At 44.3% G+C, this 18,950-nt stretch overlaps 1 protein-coding gene across 4 annotated transcripts in view; it reads left to right on the top strand.

Moving 5' to 3' along the window:
• Positions 1-1,238: 1,238 nt before the first annotated feature.
• The window catches only part of cadm3 (cell adhesion molecule 3), a 65,398-nt gene continuing 47,686 nt past the window's right edge, over positions 1,239-18,950 (top strand). For 3 of the 4 annotated variants that reach the window (XM_036966196.2, XM_090225775.1, XM_036966195.2), the window contains exons 1-2: positions 1,281-1,567; positions 4,015-4,198. In XM_036966196.2, coding sequence (XP_036822091.1) covers positions 4,105-4,198 — 94 coding nt within the window. In that variant the 5' untranslated portion in view covers positions 1,281-1,567; positions 4,015-4,104. Of the gene's footprint in view, positions 1,568-4,014; positions 4,199-18,950 lie in introns of all 4 variants that reach the window. The other variant, XM_036966198.2, reaches the window with a different exon arrangement.

Here is an 18,950-nt window from a genome sequence, read left to right as displayed (position 1 = left end):
ACAGCTCTAGCTTGACATCTTAACTCAGACACCCATCTGCCTTTCTCTCTATCCCCCCCACACACACACACTTATCCTTTCTTTCATGTGATCTGAATTCATTCACTCATCTATCCATAAGTCATTCATGAGGAATATAGAATAGTCTGACTGCCAGTATGTGGGAAATGATGATAATAATTGTAATTATAGGCAATAATGAGTGTCACATTATGTAACTACTTTTAATTATATATTAGGCCTAAACCATATAAAAAAAACTCACTGCTCGTGCATGCGTGCACATTTGTTTCAATTACACAAATTAAGTATTCTAGGTATTCACCATCATCACAAATAGATCAAATTACATGTTGATATTGTATGTTGATTATGCAACTGCCGCTCGTATAGGAATGCGCGCAATGACAACTCTTTGCCTCGTGCTTCTGTTTTCAGCACCTGGAGCTGTCCTGCACTCACATGCCCTATCAGTGACTTTTTAGAGACACTATAATTTCAGTCCTCTCCAACAACTAATTAAAACACCGCGTTTGAATTAAACGGATGCATTAAATGCTGCAATGAGTAGGCATATGTGTCTTTATGTGTTGAATTTTAAGAGACATTATATTTGTAAAAACAATCCTGCTGCTACTACAGCTGTCAGTTTGGTGATCCCTTGTGTATCCCCCAGTTTGACATTGATTTCCTCCTGCCTCCTGTTTGTTGCCTATGGTAGTGATTGGGTTTATCGTGCCGCCATCCACCATGTTTTAACCCCATGCCTCCCCACACACACGAACTAATCCGCGTGCAAAACTAATCCTTAATCCCCTCGCGAGTTGAACCGCCCCCCTCCACTGAACACCCACCTGGCGGGCCTGGCGCGTGTTGATTCCACTCAGACAGACCACGCCTCGCGCTGTCAGCCAAAAAGGCCCAAACTCCAGTTCAGAAAGCAGAGCAAAACATGTCAGGTCTAGGCCTAAATCAGTTATCTATGGGGACTATGCCTACTACCACTTCTACCTATAGACTATTATGACTAAATATATAATAATACAAAATCAATTCAGAAAGAACAATTCTAATTTGTCTATAAGAGGCTAAGAACAATACTATGAGATGACTGGGCATACAATCTATATGAATGGCCTATGAAATCTCAGTTTCTCTCTTTCTTTCCAAATATATCTCAATCTGTCTCTTAGCTCTCTCTCTCTCTCTCTCTCTGCGTGTCTCTCCCTCTTCCAGGCAGTATGCGCTGGCTCTGTTATCCGAATGGTACGGGCCAAATCGTATTAAAATCCCCTCCCCCTCCCTCACTCCTCCGCCCCACACGCCACCCCTCCTCCCTCCTGTCTTTCAGACAGACTGTTTTTGCTGCATTGAACGGTAGCCGTGGAGAGAGGGAAAACGCAAGAAAAACAAGTAGCCGAAGAAGGAAGATAAAAAAAAGTCAATATAGACATATCCAGAGAGACCTCAGATCCAGCGCCAGCTATCCTGCATCACAAGGACCACTTCCAGACCAGAACCAACGGCGACAAATAGTGCAGGACCCGGACTCCAGAAGCGTATATCGGTGTGTATGCTGCTATGTCTGTCCCTAGGAATATTATTGTTGTTGGCTGTGTCCGGGCTGTAAGCGAACGGGAGACACCTGTCACTGTTGTAAATACGATGCGTTCTTGTCCTGGAATGTTTCTGCGTGCGCCTCGCTCAGTAGCCTAGGTTACTGGCAGGTGGTGGAGGTAAACCGTTATCTTGACCCGGGAACAAAACGCTAGACGCGTTGTATAATTTAGTGCGAATATGCTTTTTGTTATTGGACTGTAGCTACGTTATGCCCCGCCGTCTCTTCCCTCACGGCTTTTAACACTGGTCGTGTGGCTGCAACAGCGCGCTGTTTGCACTGTTATTTCCACGTTTATAGGCTACTAGGTGTCTCCGATTTCCTCCACACGTAGGCTAATTTCGTTTATTGGGAGAAAGGTGTAGGAAAGGTGGCTCCTACCGGGGCTCCATTCTAGATTCTACGCCGCATCCAGCAGCATTGCAGGTGCCTTGTAGGCTATACCTATCTTTAGGTTGGACTTATCCAATCCTTTGTAGAGGGGCTATTATTAGTGGTGATCCGCAATAATGTTATTATAGCCTACCAATCAGTTCTGTTTTTTTCTTGACACACTCCTTGAATGGTTCCAACAAGAATAAACACCCCCTGCCCTATCCTATCCCCGCCCTATATTCGCCCGCCCGTCCCGCAGGCAACCTCTCTCTCGCCATGGCTCGCGCTGCCGTTGAACCGAACGGTGACAATGAAGGAGCATTTCGAGGGTAGATCCTAGCCTTGCCTCGGCTGCCATGTAAAGCTATGTGCTTGTGAGAGCCCGAGGGTATATATTATAGTGACACAATGTGCGTTACATCTGTGTCATGTGAAGCACAGACAGGGAATTCTCAACGGGCGACCGGTGCAGGCATCTTGCTGTTCACTCCTGCGTTTTGCTTGGCCAATAGGGGGATTTGATTGGTGTTATTTGTAGTTAACAAGAGTTGTTTTGGTCCCAGAAAACATCCCACCTATACATGGCAGTTTGTAGCATTCTCGGGACCAAAGCAAGATTTGTTGTAAAGCTAATTTCCTGCAATTCTACACATTTTGCCATGGGATTGAGAGAAGAAATAGCCCTTTTAAAGCAACATTTTCCCAATTCTACACATTTTGCCATGGGATTGAGAGAAGAAATAGCCGCTTTAAAGCAACATTTCCCAATTCTACACATTTTGCCATGGGATTGAGAGAAGAAATAGCCGCTTTAAAGCAACATTTCCCAATTCTACACATTTTGCCATGGGATTGAGAGAAGAAATAGCCGCTTTAAAGCAACATTTCCCAATTCTACACATTTTGCCATGGGATTGAGAGAAGAAATAGCCGCTTTAAAGCAACATTTCCCAATTCTACACATTTTGCCATGGGATTGAGAGAAGAAATAGCCGCTTTAAAGCAACATTTCCCAATTCTACACATTTTGCCATGGGATTGAGAGAAGAAATAGCCGCTTTAAAGCAACATTTCCCAATTCTACACATTTTGCCATGGGATTGAGAGAAGAAATAGCCGTTTTAAAGCAACATTTTCCCAATTTTACACATTTTGTCATGACTAATGCCATGTTCATATGATATCTGAGTGAGAGTGACTAACAAAATCAATGAGGGCCCCCTGGAGGTTGGGGACCCTGGGCATGTTCCTCATGTGCCCGGTCAGTAATTCAGCCATGATACGTACCTAGCAATCTATAAAATGTTAGCTGACATGGGCTAATTGAGTGACTGTCAGTGACTGACACAACAGAGAAAAACTGCTGATGCACTACCAATTTTCGAAATTGCAGTTTGTGTGCTTTACTATCCTAACTAACAGTAAGTTGAGACACCCACTGACTTCCGAAAAAAATATTGCTTATAATTGGCACTGCACCTTTACATTTAGAGGTGGACTGAATACATTTAGGGGCAGGGGTTCTCAAACTCTTTGAGTCCGGGGAACCCATTTGTAATAACAAATTCATCAGGGACCCCCTCATAATCAGAACAACAACTTAAAAATAGAACAATGTATTGTATTGTATTGCACACTTTAAACTTATTCCACAGAGCCATGGCCAAAAGTTGTTTAAACAGTTCTTAGTAATATTCATTAAAAAAATGAAATGTAAAAAAAATGACACATAAATATTTTGAGATCTGGCCGTGGACCCCGCTTTGAAAACCCCTGATTTAGGGCAATGATAACAGACACTGATTTTCCGCCTTTAGTGATTTACAGTTGCCTTTTATGGCAGTAGGCTATAGACTTGGTCACTGCGTCACCACCCAATACTTTATGACACAGGCAGATTGATAAAACCCATGGAGCAGTTACGTGAGTAGCGATGTCCAAACGTTCATTCAGCACCGGCCAACCAATCAGAAAGCAAGCAATTCATCAATAATGGTCTTGTTTTATCTCCACTGCTGTAGGTAATACTCTGGTAACACTCCGGTGCTCCTCTGCCTACCCTCGTGAGGATTCATCGAGACGAACAAACGGATCTGTGTGTCCAACCGACCATGGCATTCCCTTCTTACCCGGTCCCTGGTCTATGGACTCTGAGCTTATTGACACTACTGGCAGCCTCTGTTCAAAGCAACTTCATCGTTTTTGGTAAGCATCTCTCTCGCCCCTCCTCCCACACTCCCCCCTCTGCCCCTCCACTATCTGACGCTCTATCCTGTTGACGTTTTATTTGTTACCGTGTGATTACAAGGGAGTCACGGAGCCGTTAATAATAAGCTCATGGGGCACGTCCCCCCTCCCCCTGAACTCCAACTGAATTTCTGCTCTTGTTTTTAAAGAATGTGTGTGACTTACATGTGCACAAACAGGCCTGTGCTATGCCTCTCTCGGTGTCACACACATACAGTGCCTTGCGAAAGTATTCGGCCCCCTTGAACTTTGCGACCTTTTGCCACATTTCAGGCTTCAAACATAAAGATATAAAACTGTATTTTTTTGTGAAGAATCAACAACAATTGGGACACAATCATGAAGTGGAACGACATTTATTGGATATTTCAAACTTTTTTAACAACTCAAAAACTGAAAAATTGGGCGTGCAAAATTATTCAGCCCCCTTAAGTTAATACTTTGTAGCGCCACCATTTGCTGCGATTACAGCTATAAGTCACTTGGGGTATGTCTCTATCAGTATTGCACATCGAGAGACTGACATTTTTTCCCATTCCTCTTTGCAAAACAGCTCGAGCTCAGTGAGGTTGGATGGAGAGCATTTGTGAACAGCAGTTTTCAGTTCTTTCCACAGATTCTCGATTGGATTCAGGTCTGGACTTTGACTTGGCCATTCTAACACCTGGATATGTTTATTTTTGAACCATTCCATTGTTGATTTTGCTTTATGTTTTGGATCATTGTCTTGTTGGAAGACAAATCTCCGTCCCAGTCTCAGGTCTTTTGCAGACTCCATCAGGTTTTCTTCCAGAATGGTCCTGTATTTGGCTCCATCCATCTTCCCATCAATTTTAACCATCTTCCCTGTCCCTGCTGAAGAAAAGCAGGCCCAAACCATGATGCTGCCACCACCATGTTTGACAGTGGGGATGGTGTGTTCAGTGTGATGAGCTGTGTTGCTTTTACGCCAAACATAACGTTTTGCATTGTTGCCAAAAAGTTCAATTTTGGTTTCATCTGACCAGAGCACCTTCTTCCACATGTTTGGTGTGTATCCCAGGTGGCCTGTGGCAAACTTTAAACAAAACTTTTTATGGATATCTTTAAGAAATGGCTTTCTTCTTGCCACTCTTCCATAAAGGCCAGATTTGTGCAATATATGACTGATTGTTGTCCTATGGACAGAGTCTCCCACCTCAGCTGTAGATCTCTGCAGTTCATCCAGAGTGATCATGGGCCTCTTGGCTGCATCTCTGATCAGTCTTCTCCTTGTATGAGCTGAAAGTTTAGAGGGACGGCCAGGTCTTGGTAGATTTGCAGTAGTCTGATACTCCTTCCATTTCAATATTATCGCTTGCTTAGTGCTCCTTGGGATGTTTAAAGCTTGGGAAATCTTTTTGTATCCAAATCCGGCTTTAAACTTCTTCACAACAGTATCTCGGACCTGCCTGGTGTGTTCCTTGTTCTTCATGATACTCTCTGCGCTTTTAACGGACCTCTGAGACTATCACAGTGCAGGTGCATTTATACGGAGACTTGATTACACACAGGTGGATTGTATTTATCATCATTAGTCATTTAGGTCAACATTGGATCATTCAGAGATCCTCACTGAACTTGTGGAGAGAGTTTGCTGCACTGAAAGTAAAGGGGCTGAATAATTTTGCACGCCCAATTTTTCAGTTTTTGATTTGTTAAAAAAGTTTGAAATATCCAATAAATGTCGTTCCACTTCATGATTGTGTCCCACTTGTTGTTGATTCTTCACAAAAAAATACAGTTTTATATCTTTATGTTTGAAGCCTGAAATGTGGCAAAAGGTCGCAAAGTTCAAGGGGGCCGAATACTTTCGCAAGGCACTGTATGTGCGCATACATAGGCTACCCCTGCACATTATTATGTGGGGCCAATGTGCTCATGATCATTAGTGACATTGAAAATTGATCATTGGGAGAGCCCTCACTGGATACAGTAGGCCACACACACACACACACACACACACACACACACACACACACACACACACACACACACACACACACACACACACACACACACACACACACACACACACACACACGTCTATCAATCATCAACTGTCTGTTGATTAGACAGCCTATGATTGGCAGAAAATCACCTTTTTAAGTATTGATTTGTTCTATCAGTAATTGTTGACCGACGAGGGTCAGATACAAGCAAGTAGTAATGTTATAGCCTATATAATAGAGAGTAACTATCCCAGACTCACTATCAGACTCTAAAAAACACGACACTAGACTATATTCTCTCATGCCCATGCTCTTGCAGATGTGCACTCACACGGAACCCCACAAATTTGAACGCATGCGAACACTTGCACTTACTTTAACTATGTCAGCTGTTTTCACTGTCTGTTGAATTATGCATAACTGTATTTTCTGTGCTTCTGCGTATGAAATATGTGTTGAGAGCGGTGTGGAGGGGTTGTCAATGTGAGTCAATGGTCAGTGAGAAGCTGTAACCTACTGCTGGGGGTAGGGATGATAAACAATCTTCTGCTGCTACTGAGATAAGGGGCCAGTCCCAAATGGCACCCTATTCCCTATATAGTACACCGCTCTTGACTAGGCCCCATAGGGAGGCAACTGAGGTCAGTGTTGAGCACATGCTAATGAAATCCTATCATGGCCCGGTAAATAGAAATAATGATTGCAATTATTGAAAATATTCATCAAATTCAAGCATGTATAAGATGAGATAAAGTCCTGATTTCTGAAATTGAGAGGGCATAGACCTGATAGTGATTTTGGTTCTTCATGCGGAGCTTATTTTGTCAATCCAACGCCAAGATTGAAATTTGCACCTGCAGTGCAACGAGGACTTCTCACATTCAGAAATATGTCACATTTGATTAGGGTTTGTATTGGTGGAGAATTGACCATGCAAGAACAACCAATGGATTCCCTGGGCTTTTTGGTTGTAGCTTAAAGCTGTTTTACACTATTGTTGATCAACTGGGAGCCATTCAATCTAGGTTATCTGATCAGGTTGTTAAAGGAGCAATCGGCGATTGGTACATACATTTTTGGGACTTAAATTATTGATATACAGCAACACATGGCTTCATGTCGTGTGTCCGACCTAGTGGTAGTCTGCGTTCCACATTGCCCATAGGGCCCTCGTCAAAAGTAGTGCACTATATAGGGGATAGGGTGCCATTTGGAACAGAGTCCTAGATAGATGGATGGAGGGGGGAGATGAAGGGGAGGGGGGGGGGTCAAATAATGGTGAAAATGGCCGGTGAATGGGGAGTTCATTTTAAAAGGCACTGAACAGAAGGGTCTACTTAGCGTAAATATGCAATGTTATGTATCAGAAAGGAAAAGCGATTAGCTAGACAGATCCATGCACTGCAGATAAACCATCAGATGCACCAAGCCTGTCTGTCACTACAACACACCTCAAAATCTATACTGTTGCTTTCAACCTTTCAAAGCCTCCATGTTATGGCTGTCTCTTACTTTCTTCTGCCCAGAAACAAAATGCACATGAATGATATGTATTAGCGAAACAATACAGGAGAGAGCGTGCATATTGTGTCAGCGCTCATTTAAACATTTGATGCAGAATGAAGAAACCCCCATATGAGCAGTGTGTCAAAACCAGGGAAAGGACAGCGCTTAATGGTTTGTCTGTGCTGTGGCCCCCATACAGGGAGCTTCTAATTGCACACAATTTGACAAATCCATTTTCCACAGCTAGATGTGCAGTGGAGTAGTTCAGATGGAGTATATCGCTGAAGGATACATATTAGATCACTGTGATTGGGCAAGAATAAGTACCAAATGGCATCCCCTATGTCGTGCAGTACTTTTGACCAGAACCCTATGGGTTTCCTTAAGGGCTCTGGTCAAAAGTAGAGCAAACATATAGGGAATAGGGTGTCATTTGGGTTGCAGCCCCTGTTTCTGTATCGCTAACCCAGTTACCTTAGGCCTGTGTGTTGTGTACACACACACACACACACACACACACACACACACACACACACACACACACACACACACACACACACACACACACACACACACACACACACACACACACACACACACACACACACACACACACGGTGACCGCTAGCCTCTCGTCACTGACGGTGCCCCTTCTCTGCAGAGGCCAAATTACAGATCTCGGGGAATAATGTTTGCATCCCAAATGGCACCCTATTCCTTATGTAGTGCACTACATTTGTCCAGGCCCTTAGAGCCATCTGGGATCAGAGCCCATAGAGCAATATGTAGGGACCAGGGTGCCATTTGGGATGCATCCATTGTGTGGTCTCATAGAGAAGACCACAACACGACGTGGTTAATAGTTTATTTACCTCAGTGCATTCTGTCTCGTGCGGCTCGGCAGTGGACCGCTGGATTGAGTGAGGCAGAGAGAGGCTGCTCTTTCAGCTGTGACCAATAATGAATAAATATTAAAGGACGGCATGCGGGTGTAGACCAATCGTTAATTTGGTTGAGATTTACAGACGGGAGAGAGGGATGGCCTCTGTTCTGTGCCAGCAGTTCACTTTAGTCTGCTCAGGGAATGGGGCTCTGGCAGCATAGAGGCCTCCTGAAAGAACCACTCACACCACCGATTTCCTGTGGGCTGTTTATTGTTGACTGGCTGACTGAATAATGTCCCAAATGGCACCCTATTACCTATATAGTGAACTATTTTTTAACCAGGACAGATATAGGAAATAGGCTGCCATTTGAGACGCAGAACCTGGCTGACAGGCGTCCTGTGTGCTGTTTGTTTTTGACTGACGGACTGGTTGCATCCCAATTGGCAGCATATTCCTTATATAGGGGCCTTTGTCAAAAGTAGTGTACTATAAAGGGAATAGGGTGCTAGATGGGATTGTTACCTCGACAATCATGAGTGGCTCAAGGGAGGATGGGAGGGAGGCTCTAGCCTGTTAACAATGCTGAATGATAAGCACTGACTCATTAACAAGCTGGAGTACAAGAAGCCTGAGGGAATTACTGGCTAGTGACTGTGACATTAATAAAGAGGCCTAAGCTTCTACATCACCCTCTAACTCTCTCTCTACTCTGGATGGCCCCACCCAGGCCACTTGTTTTCAAACCTGGGGCCGTATGTATCAAGCGACTCAGAGTAGGAGTGCTGATCTAGGATCAGTTTTGCCCTTTTAGATCACAATAAATATGGGTACAGTGCCTTGCAAAAGTATTCATCCCCCTTGGCGTTTTTCTTGTTTTGTTGCATTACAACCTGTAATTAAATATATTTTTATTTCGATTTCATGTAATGGACATACACAAAATAGTCCAAATTGGTGAAGTGAAATGAAAAAAATAACTTGTTTAATGTATTCACCCCCTTTGCTATGAAGCCCCTAAATAAGATCTGGTGCAACCAATTACCTTCAGAAGTCACACAGTTAGTTAAATAAAGTCCACTTGTGTGCAATCTAAGTGTCACATGATCTGTCACATGATCTCAGTATATATACACCTGTTCTGAAAGGCCCCAGAGTCTGCAACACCACTAAGCAAGGGGCACCACCAAGCAAGTGGCACCATGAAGACCAAGGAGCTCTCCAAACAGGTCAGGGACAAAGTTGTGGAGAAGTACAGATTAGGGTTGGGTTATAAAAAAAATATCTGAAACTTTGAACATCCCACTGAGCACCATTAAATCCATTATTAAAAAATGAAAGAATATGGCACCACAACAAACCTGCCAAGAGAGGCCCCCAACCAAAACTCACAGACCAGGCAAGGAGGGCATTAATCAGAGAGTTAACAAAGAGACCAAAGATAACCCTGAAGGAGTTGCAAAGCTCCACAATGGAGATTGGAGTATCTGTCCATAGGACCACTTTAAGCCATACACTCCACAGAGCTGGGCTTTATGGTTGAGTGGCCAGAAAAAAGCCAGAAGCCAGAAGGTACTCTGGTCAGATGAGACTAAAATTGAGCTTTTTGGCCATCAAGGAAAACGCTATGTTTTGAGATTACCATCTCCAAAGTGAAGCATGGTGGTGGCAGCATTAAGTTGAGGGGATGCTTATAGAGACATACCCCAAGAGATTTGCAGCTGTAATTGCTGCAAAAGGTGTCTCGAAGTAAAGTATTGACTATGGGGGGGATAGTTATGCACGCTGAAGTTTTAATTTTTTTTTGTCTTATTTCTTGTTTGCTTCACAATAAAAAATATTTTGCATCTTCAAAGTGGTAGGCATGTTGTGTAAATCAAATGATACAACCCCCCCAAAAAAACATTTTTTTATTCCACATTGTAAGGCCACAAAATCAGAAAAATGTCAAGGGGGGTGAATACTTTTGCAAGCCCATGTATATAGGCAGGAAAGATCCAAAGTTGTTCTGTGTCCCGATTCTCCACCCGTTTCCCACCTGTTTCCCACCCGTTTCCCACCTGTTTCCCAAGGCACACTATGCGTCATGGATTTTAAAAGTATTGGATTGGCGTAATCATTGGCTAGAGGCAGTTTCCACCATTGTTGAATCCATGACGAGAAGTAGTGTGCAAGTGCACACTTTCAGAGAAGGGTGGAGAAAAGGGATGCAGTCATACTGGAGAGCTGCTGAGAGACAGAAAGGGAGAGATGAATGAGAGAGAGGGAAACAAACAGACAGAGAGGGAGGGAGAGAGTGACGAACAAACAGAGAAAGAGAAAGAGAGGGAGGGAGAGACAAACAAAGAGGAGAGAGGGGACAGAGTGGGAGAGATGAAAAAAGAGAGAGAGAGCTGGATAGCGACAAAGAGAATGAGTGCGGCTGGCTGGGCCAATTTTTGTTTCACCAGCTGATTAACTGACCTGTTCCAGTATTTAATTTTTTTAAACAATGGGTTAACTGCTTTGTTCAGGGGCAGAACAACACATTTTTACCTTGTCAGCTCAGGGATTCAATCTTGCAACCTATCGGTTATTAGTCCAATGCTCGAACCACTAGGCTCCCTGCCGCCCAGTAACAACACCTGTCTGTCTGTCCCCTGATCAAATGGCACCCTCTATCCTATATAGTGCACTACCTTTGGCAAAAGTAGTGCACTATATAGAAAATAGGGTGCCATTTTGGACGCATTCTTTAATTAGCACTGCTCTCTATTTGCACCAGATTCTTAGGCAACAGTGGTCTCCATCACCCTAATTATTACTCCTATCTCATTATCATGATGGTTGATTAATTATATGATGATGATTGATTAAGCTCCACGGAACAAAACGATAATCAACAGACAGACGTATAGATAGTGAATCATTTCGATTGAGCTATAAGCAGTGTTATAATCTCTACGTCTGCATCCCTATTCCCTGTACAGTGCATTCGGAAAGTATTCAGACCCCTTCCCTTTTTCCACATTTCATTACAGCCTTATTCTAAAATGGATTAAATCCAATTTTTTTCCTCATCAATCTACACACAATACCCCATAATGACAAAGCGAAAACTATTTATTTATGTTAGCAAATTTATAAAATAACAAAAACAGAAATATCTTATTCACAAAAGTATTCAGACCCTTTGCTATGAGACTTGAAATTGAGCTCAGGTGCAACCTATTTCCATTGATCATGCTTCAGATATTTATACAACTTTATTGGACTCCATCTATGGTAAATTAAAATGATTGGACATGATTTGGAAAGGCACACAACTGTTAATATAAGGTCCCACAGTTGACAGTGCATGTCAGAGCAAAAACCAAGCCATGAGGTCGAAGGAATTGTCCGTAGAGCACCGAGACAGGATTGTGTCAAGGCACAGATCTGGGGAAGTGTACCAAAAAATGTCTGCAGCATTAAAGGTCCCCAAGAACATAGCGGTCTCCATCATTCTTAAACAGAAGAAGTTTGGAATCACTGAGACTCTTCCTAGAGATGGCAGCCCGGCCAAACTGAGCAATCAAGGGAGAAGGGCCTTGGTCAGGACGGTGACCAAGATCCCGATGGTCACTCTGACAGAACGGGAGAACCTTCCAGAAGGACAACCATCTTTGCAGCACTCCACCAATCAAGCCTTTATGGTAGAGTGGCCAGACGGAAGCCACTACTCAGTAAAAGGCACATGACAACCCACTTGGAGTTTGCCAAAAGGCACCTAAAGGTCTCTCAGACCATGAGAAACAAGATTCTCTGGTCTGATGAAACCAAGATTTAACTATTAGGCCTGAATACCAAGCGTTTGGTCTACAGGAAACCTGGCACCATCCCTACGGTGAAGCATGATGGTGGCAGCAACAGAACAGCAACCCTAAGCACACAGCCAAGACAACGCTTCGGAACAAGTCTCTGAATTTCCTTGAGTGGCCCTGTCAGAGCCCGGACTTGAACCCGATCGATCATTTCTGGAGAGATCTGAAAATAGCTGTGCAGCGATGCTCCCCATCCAACCTGACAGAGCTTGAGAGGATCAGCAGAGAAGAATGGGAGATAGTCTCCAAATACAGGTGTGCCAAGCTTGTATCGTCATACCCAAGAAGACTTGAGACTGTAATCGCTGCCAAATGTGCTTCAACAAAGTACTGACTAAAGGGTCTGAATACTTATGTAAAACCTGTTTTTGCTTTGTCATTATAGGTTATTGTGTGTGGATTGATAAGTAAAAAAAAGAATTGATTCGATTTTAGAATTAGGCTGAAATGCAACAAAATGTAAAAAAAAGTCAAGGGGTCTGAATACTTTCAGAATGCACTGTATAGTGGAGTACTATAGGTCTCAGAGTGCACAATATAGGGAATAGGATGCCATTTGGGATGCAGACAACAATGTGTAGAAGAGAATTTCCATTGAGCGTTAAGCAGATTGTGCATCTCAAATGGCACCCTATTTCTATAATGGCGCTGGAGGGTATGGCTCCTAACCAACTGTGCTATTTTGTTTGTTTTTTCGCATTGTTTGTAACTCATTTCGTACATAATGTTGCTGCTACCGTCACTTATGACCGAAAAGAGCTTCTGGACATCAAAAGAGCGATGACTAGCTCGAACTGGACAAATATTTTTTCTTTAATGAGTCCAACACGAAGGATATACTGCTTTGTCGAGACGAGGCCCAAATCCCTGTCGTCACCGTGAAGAAAATACGGAGAAAAAGGGAGAGGAGGGCGTGGTGCCTTGTAAGAATTTGCCGATGAGTAGGTAAACCACCACTAGCCTCCGTATTATTGGCCAACGTGCAATCATTGAAAAACAAACTGGGCGATCTATGATTAAGGCTATCCTACCAATGGGACATAAAAAAATTTAATATCTTATGTTTCACCGAAACATGGCTGAGCGACAACACAAATAATATAGAGCTGGCTGGCTTCTCCATGCATCGGCAGGACAGAGCAGCTATGTCTGTTAAGACGAGGGGTGGGGGTGTGTGTCTATTTGTCAATAACTGCTGGTGCGCGATGTCTAATATTAAAGAAGTATTGATGTATTGCTCACCTGAGGTAGAATACCTCATGATAAGCTGTAGACCACACTATCTACCAAGAGAGTTCTCATCTATGTTTTTCGTAGCCGTCTATTTACCACCACAAACCAATGCTGGCACTAAGACCGCACTCAACGAGCTGTGTAAGGCCATAAGGAAACAAGAAAATGCACATCCAGAAGTGGCGTTCCTATTGTCCGTGGACTTTAAGGCAGGCAAACTTAAATCGGTTTTACCTCATTTCTACCAGCATGTCACATGTGCAACCAGAGAAAAAAAACTCTAGACCACTTTTACCCCGCACACAGAGATGCATATAAAGCTCTCCCTTGCCGTCCATTTGGAAAATCTGACCATAATTCTATCCTCTTGATTCCTGCTTACAAGCAAAACCCAAAGCAGGAAGTACCAGTGAGTCGCTCAATACGGAAGTGGTCAAATGACGCGGATGCTACGCTACAGGACTGTTTTGTTAACACAGACTAGAATATGTTCCGGGATTCATCCATTGGCATTGAGGAGTATACCACCTCAGTCACCGGCTTCATCAATAAGTGCATCGACGACGTCGTCCACACAGTCACCGTACGTACATTTCCCAACCAGAAGCAATGGATTACAGGCAACATCCGCACAGAGTTAAAGGCTAGAGCTGCCGCTTTCAAGGAGCGGGACACTAATCCAGACTCTTATAAGAAATCCAGGACTAAGATTGAATCCTACTACACCGGCTCTGATGTCGTCAGATGTGGCAGGCCTGAAGTAGATCCTGTTGAGAAAACTATTACGGACTACATAGGGAAACCCAGGCGTGAGCTGCCCAGAGACACAAGCCTACCAGACGAGCTCATTCCTCTTATGCTCGCTTCGAGGCAAGCAACACTGAAGCATGCATGAGAGCACCAGCATTTCTGGATGACTGTGTGATCACGCTCTCCATACCCGATGTGAGCAAGACCTTTAAACAGGTCAACATTCACAAAGCCGCGGGGCCAGACAGATTACCAGGATGTGTACTCAAAGCATGCGTGGACCAACTGGCAAGTGTCTTCACTGACATTTTCAACCTCTCCATGACCGAGTCTGTAAAAACTACATGTTTCTAACAGACCAGCATGTCCCTGTGCCCAAGGAAGCAAAGGTAACCTGCCTAAATGATTACCGCCCCATAGCACTCATGTCGGTAGCCATGAAGTGCTTTGAAAGGCTGGTCATGGCTCACATCAACACCATCATGCCGGAAACCCTAGACCCACTCCAATTCACATACTGCCCCAACAGATCCACAGATGACGCAATCTCAATTAAACTCCACACTGCCCTTTCCCACCTGGACAAAAGGAACACCTATGTGAGAATGCTGTTCATTGACTACAACTCAGCGTTCAACACCATAGTTCCCTCAAAGCTCACCACTAAGCTAAGGACCCTGGGACTAAACACCTCCCTCTGCAACTGGATCCTGGACTTCCTGACGGGCCGCCCCCATGTGGTAAGGGTAGGCAACAACATGTCTGCCACGCTGATCCTCAACTCTGGGGCCCCTCAGGGGTGTGTACTTAGTCCCCTACTGTTCCCCCACGACTGTGTGGCCAAACACGACTCCAACACCATCATTAAGTTTGCTGATGACACAACAGTGGTAAGCCTGATCACTAACAACGATGAGACAGACTATCGGGAGGAGGTCAGAGACCTGGCAGTGTGGTGCCAGGACAACAACCTCTCCCTCAATGTGAGCAAGACAAAGGAGCTGATTATGGACTATAGGAAAAGGAGAGCCGAACAGACCCTCATTAACATCGACAGGCCTGAAGTAGATCCTGTCGAGAGTTTCAAGTTCCTTGGTGTCAAATTAAATCAAATCAAATTGATTTCTATAGCCCTTCTTACATCAGCTGATATCTCAAAGTGCTGTACAGAAACCCAGCCTAAAACCCCAATCAGCAAGCAATGCAGGTGTAGATGCACTGTGGCTAGGAAAAACTCCATAGAAAGGCCAAAACCTAGGAAGAAACCTAGAGAGGAACCAGGCTATGAGGCGTGGTCAGTCCTCTTATGAGGGGTGTCCACATCACCAACAAACTATCATGATCCAAACACACCAAGACAGTTGTGAAGAGGACACGACAGCACCTTTTCCCCTCAGGAGACTGAAAAGATTTGGCATGGGTCCCCAGATCCTCAAAAAGTGATACAGCTGCACCTTCGAGAGCATCACCGCCTGGTATGGCACCTGCTCGGCATCTGACCATAAGGCGGGTAGTGCGTACGGCCCAGTACATCACTGGGGCCAAGCTTCCTGACATCCAGGACCTATATACTAGGCGGTGTCAGAGGAAGGCCCCAAAAATGTTCAAAGACTCCAGTCACCTGTCATAGACTGTTCTCTCTGCTACCGCACGGCAAGCAGTACCGGAGCGCCAAGTCTAGGACCAAAAGACTCCTTAACATCTTCTACCCCCAAGCCATAAGACTGTTGAACAATTAATCAAATGGCCACCCGGACTATTTACATTGATTTCCACCCTTTGTTTTTACACTGCTGCTACTTGCTGTTTATTATGCGTGCATAGTCACTTTACAAATTACCTTGACTAACCTGTACCCCCGCACATTGAGTCGGTACCGGTACCCCCTGTATATAGCCTCGTTATTGTTATGTGATATCTTGTTACTTTTTGATTTCATTGTATTTTCTTACTTTAGTTTATCTAGTAAATAATTTCTTAACTCTATTTCTTGAACTGCATTATTGGTTAAGGGCTTGTAAGTAAGCATTTCACGGTACGGATTACTCTTGTTGTATTCGGCAAATGTGACAAATACAATTTTATTTGATTATACACTGCTCAAAAAAATAAAGGCAACACTAAAATAACACATCCTAGATCTGAATGAATGAAATATTCTTATTAAATACTTTTTTCTTTACATAGTTGAATGTGCTGACAACAAAATCACACAATAATTATCAATGGAAATCAAATTTATCAACCCATGGAGGTCTGGATTTGGAGTCACACTCAAAATTAAAGTGGATAACCACACTACAGGCTGATCCAACTTTGATGTAATGTCCTTAAAACAAGTCAAAATGAGGCTCAGTAGTGTGTGTGGCCTCCATGTGCCTGTATGGCCTCCCTACAACGCCTCGGCATGCTCTTGATGAGGTGGCGGATGGTCTCCTGAGGGATCTCCTCCCAGACCTGGACTAAAGCATCCGCCAACTCCTGGACAGTCTGTGGTGCAACGTGGCGTTGGTGGATGGAGCGAGACATGATGTCCCAGATGTGCTCAATTGGATTCAGGTCTGGGGAACGGGCGGGCCAGTCCATAGCATCAATGCCTTCCTCTTGCAGGAACTGCTGACACACTCCAGCCACATGAGGTCTAGCATTGTCTTGCATTAGGAGCAACCCAGGGCCAACCGCACCAGCATATGGTCTCACAAGGGGTCTGAGGATCTCATCTCGGTACCTAATGGCAGTCAGGCTACCTCTGGAGGGCTGTGCGGCCCCCCAAAGACATGCCACCCCACACCATGACTGACCCACCGCCAAACCGGTCATGCTGGAGGATGGTGCAGGCAGAAGAATGTTCTCCACGGCGTCTCCAGACTGTCACGTCTGTCACATGTGCTCAGTGTGAACCTGGTTTCATCTGTGAAGAGCACAGGGCGCCAGTGGCGAATTTGCCAATCTTGATGTTCTCTGGCAAATGCCAAACGTCCTGCACGGTGTTGGGCTGTAAGCACAACCCCCACCTGTGGACGTCGGGCCCTCATACCACCCTCATGGAGTCTGTTTCTGACCGTTTGAGCAGACACATGCACATTTGTGGCCTGCTGGAGGTCATTTTGCAGGGCTCTGGCAGTGATCCTCCTTGCACAAAGGCGGAGGTAGCGGTCCTGCTGCTGGGTTGTTGCCCTCCTACGGCTTCCTCCACATCTCCTGATGTACTGGCCTGTCTCCTGGTAGCGCCTACATGCTCTGGACACTACGCTGACAGACACAGCAAATCTTCTTGCCACAGCTCGCATTGATGTGCCATCCTGGATGAGTTGCACTACCTGAGCCACTTGTGTGGGTTGTAGACTCCGTCTCATGCTACCACTAGAGTGAAAGCACCGCCAGCATTCAAAAGTGACCAAAACATCAGCCTGGAAGCATATAAACTGAGAAGTGGTCTGTGGTTAGAGAACCACTCCTTTATTGGGGGTGTCTTGCTAATTGCCTATAATTTCCACCTGTTGTCTATTCCATTTGCACAACAGCATGTGAAATGTATTGTCAATCAGTGTTGCTTCCTAAGTGGACAGTTTGATTTCACAGAAGTGTGATTGACTTGGAGTTACATTGTGTTGTTTAACTGTTCCCTTTATTTTTTTGAGCAGTGTATAGTGCCCATAGGGCCCTGGAGAAACATAGTGCACTATGTAGGGAATCGAGTGCCATATGCGACGCATCTAGAGTGTTAGCATCCCAAATTGCACCCCTTTCCCTATAATAGCGCACTACTTTTCACCAGATCCTTATTGGCCCTGCTCAAAAGTAGTGCAATATGTAGGGAATCGGGTGTCATTTGGGAAGCAACCAGAGAATTATCATCATCTCCATATTTCCAGCTCAGTCTCTGACTTGTTAGGATCTGACACATACGCAAGACAACCTGGTAGGTGAGACTCACAACCAAGCACAGCACTGAGGCCTGGTGTGATAGTAGTTAAACGGTGATAAAATGAACCCAAATTACATGCACTCTCTTCAATAACATCTGATCTGAGCGGCAGTAGTTCTCAGTAGTTCTCAGTTCTAAACAAGAAGAAGATTAGACCTTATCAATCCAAGTCAGATCCCATCAATCCAGACCAACTCAGTCTATCCCTGATTACATAACAATAAATCAATCTTACTACAACATCACAATAACAAGAACGAGCAATAACGTTGAGCACTCAGGTGTGAGGGAGGCAAGGCCTTTTCTCAATTAGATTTGCTCAACTCATGCGTCCTCTCTCCTCTCTCGCCTCCTTTTGAAAAAGGTCAAAGAGAACCGAGGAGAGGGAACGTGGACGAAAGTGTGCTTGTATGAAATGAGAAGCTCCTTCTCCACTCGTGCGTTGGTTCAAGGGGTGGATCCCAAATACATTTGTAAAGTGATAAAAATAAATGAGGTTCATTGTGCAAGATATTTTATAGATAAATGGATTAGTAGCATATCGTTTCTAAATGTATGTTTCCTCTTCTGTCAGTACAATGGCTGATTCATAGGGGG

Source organism: Oncorhynchus mykiss, chromosome 28, assembly GCF_057628025.1.
Source record: "Oncorhynchus mykiss isolate SJ-2025 chromosome 28, ASM5762802v1, whole genome shotgun sequence".
Classification (NCBI taxonomy): Eukaryota; Metazoa; Chordata; class Actinopteri; order Salmoniformes; family Salmonidae; genus Oncorhynchus; species Oncorhynchus mykiss.
The sequence above is the reverse complement of the archived record's forward strand: the minus strand, read 5'-3'. Positions and strand labels throughout refer to the sequence as shown.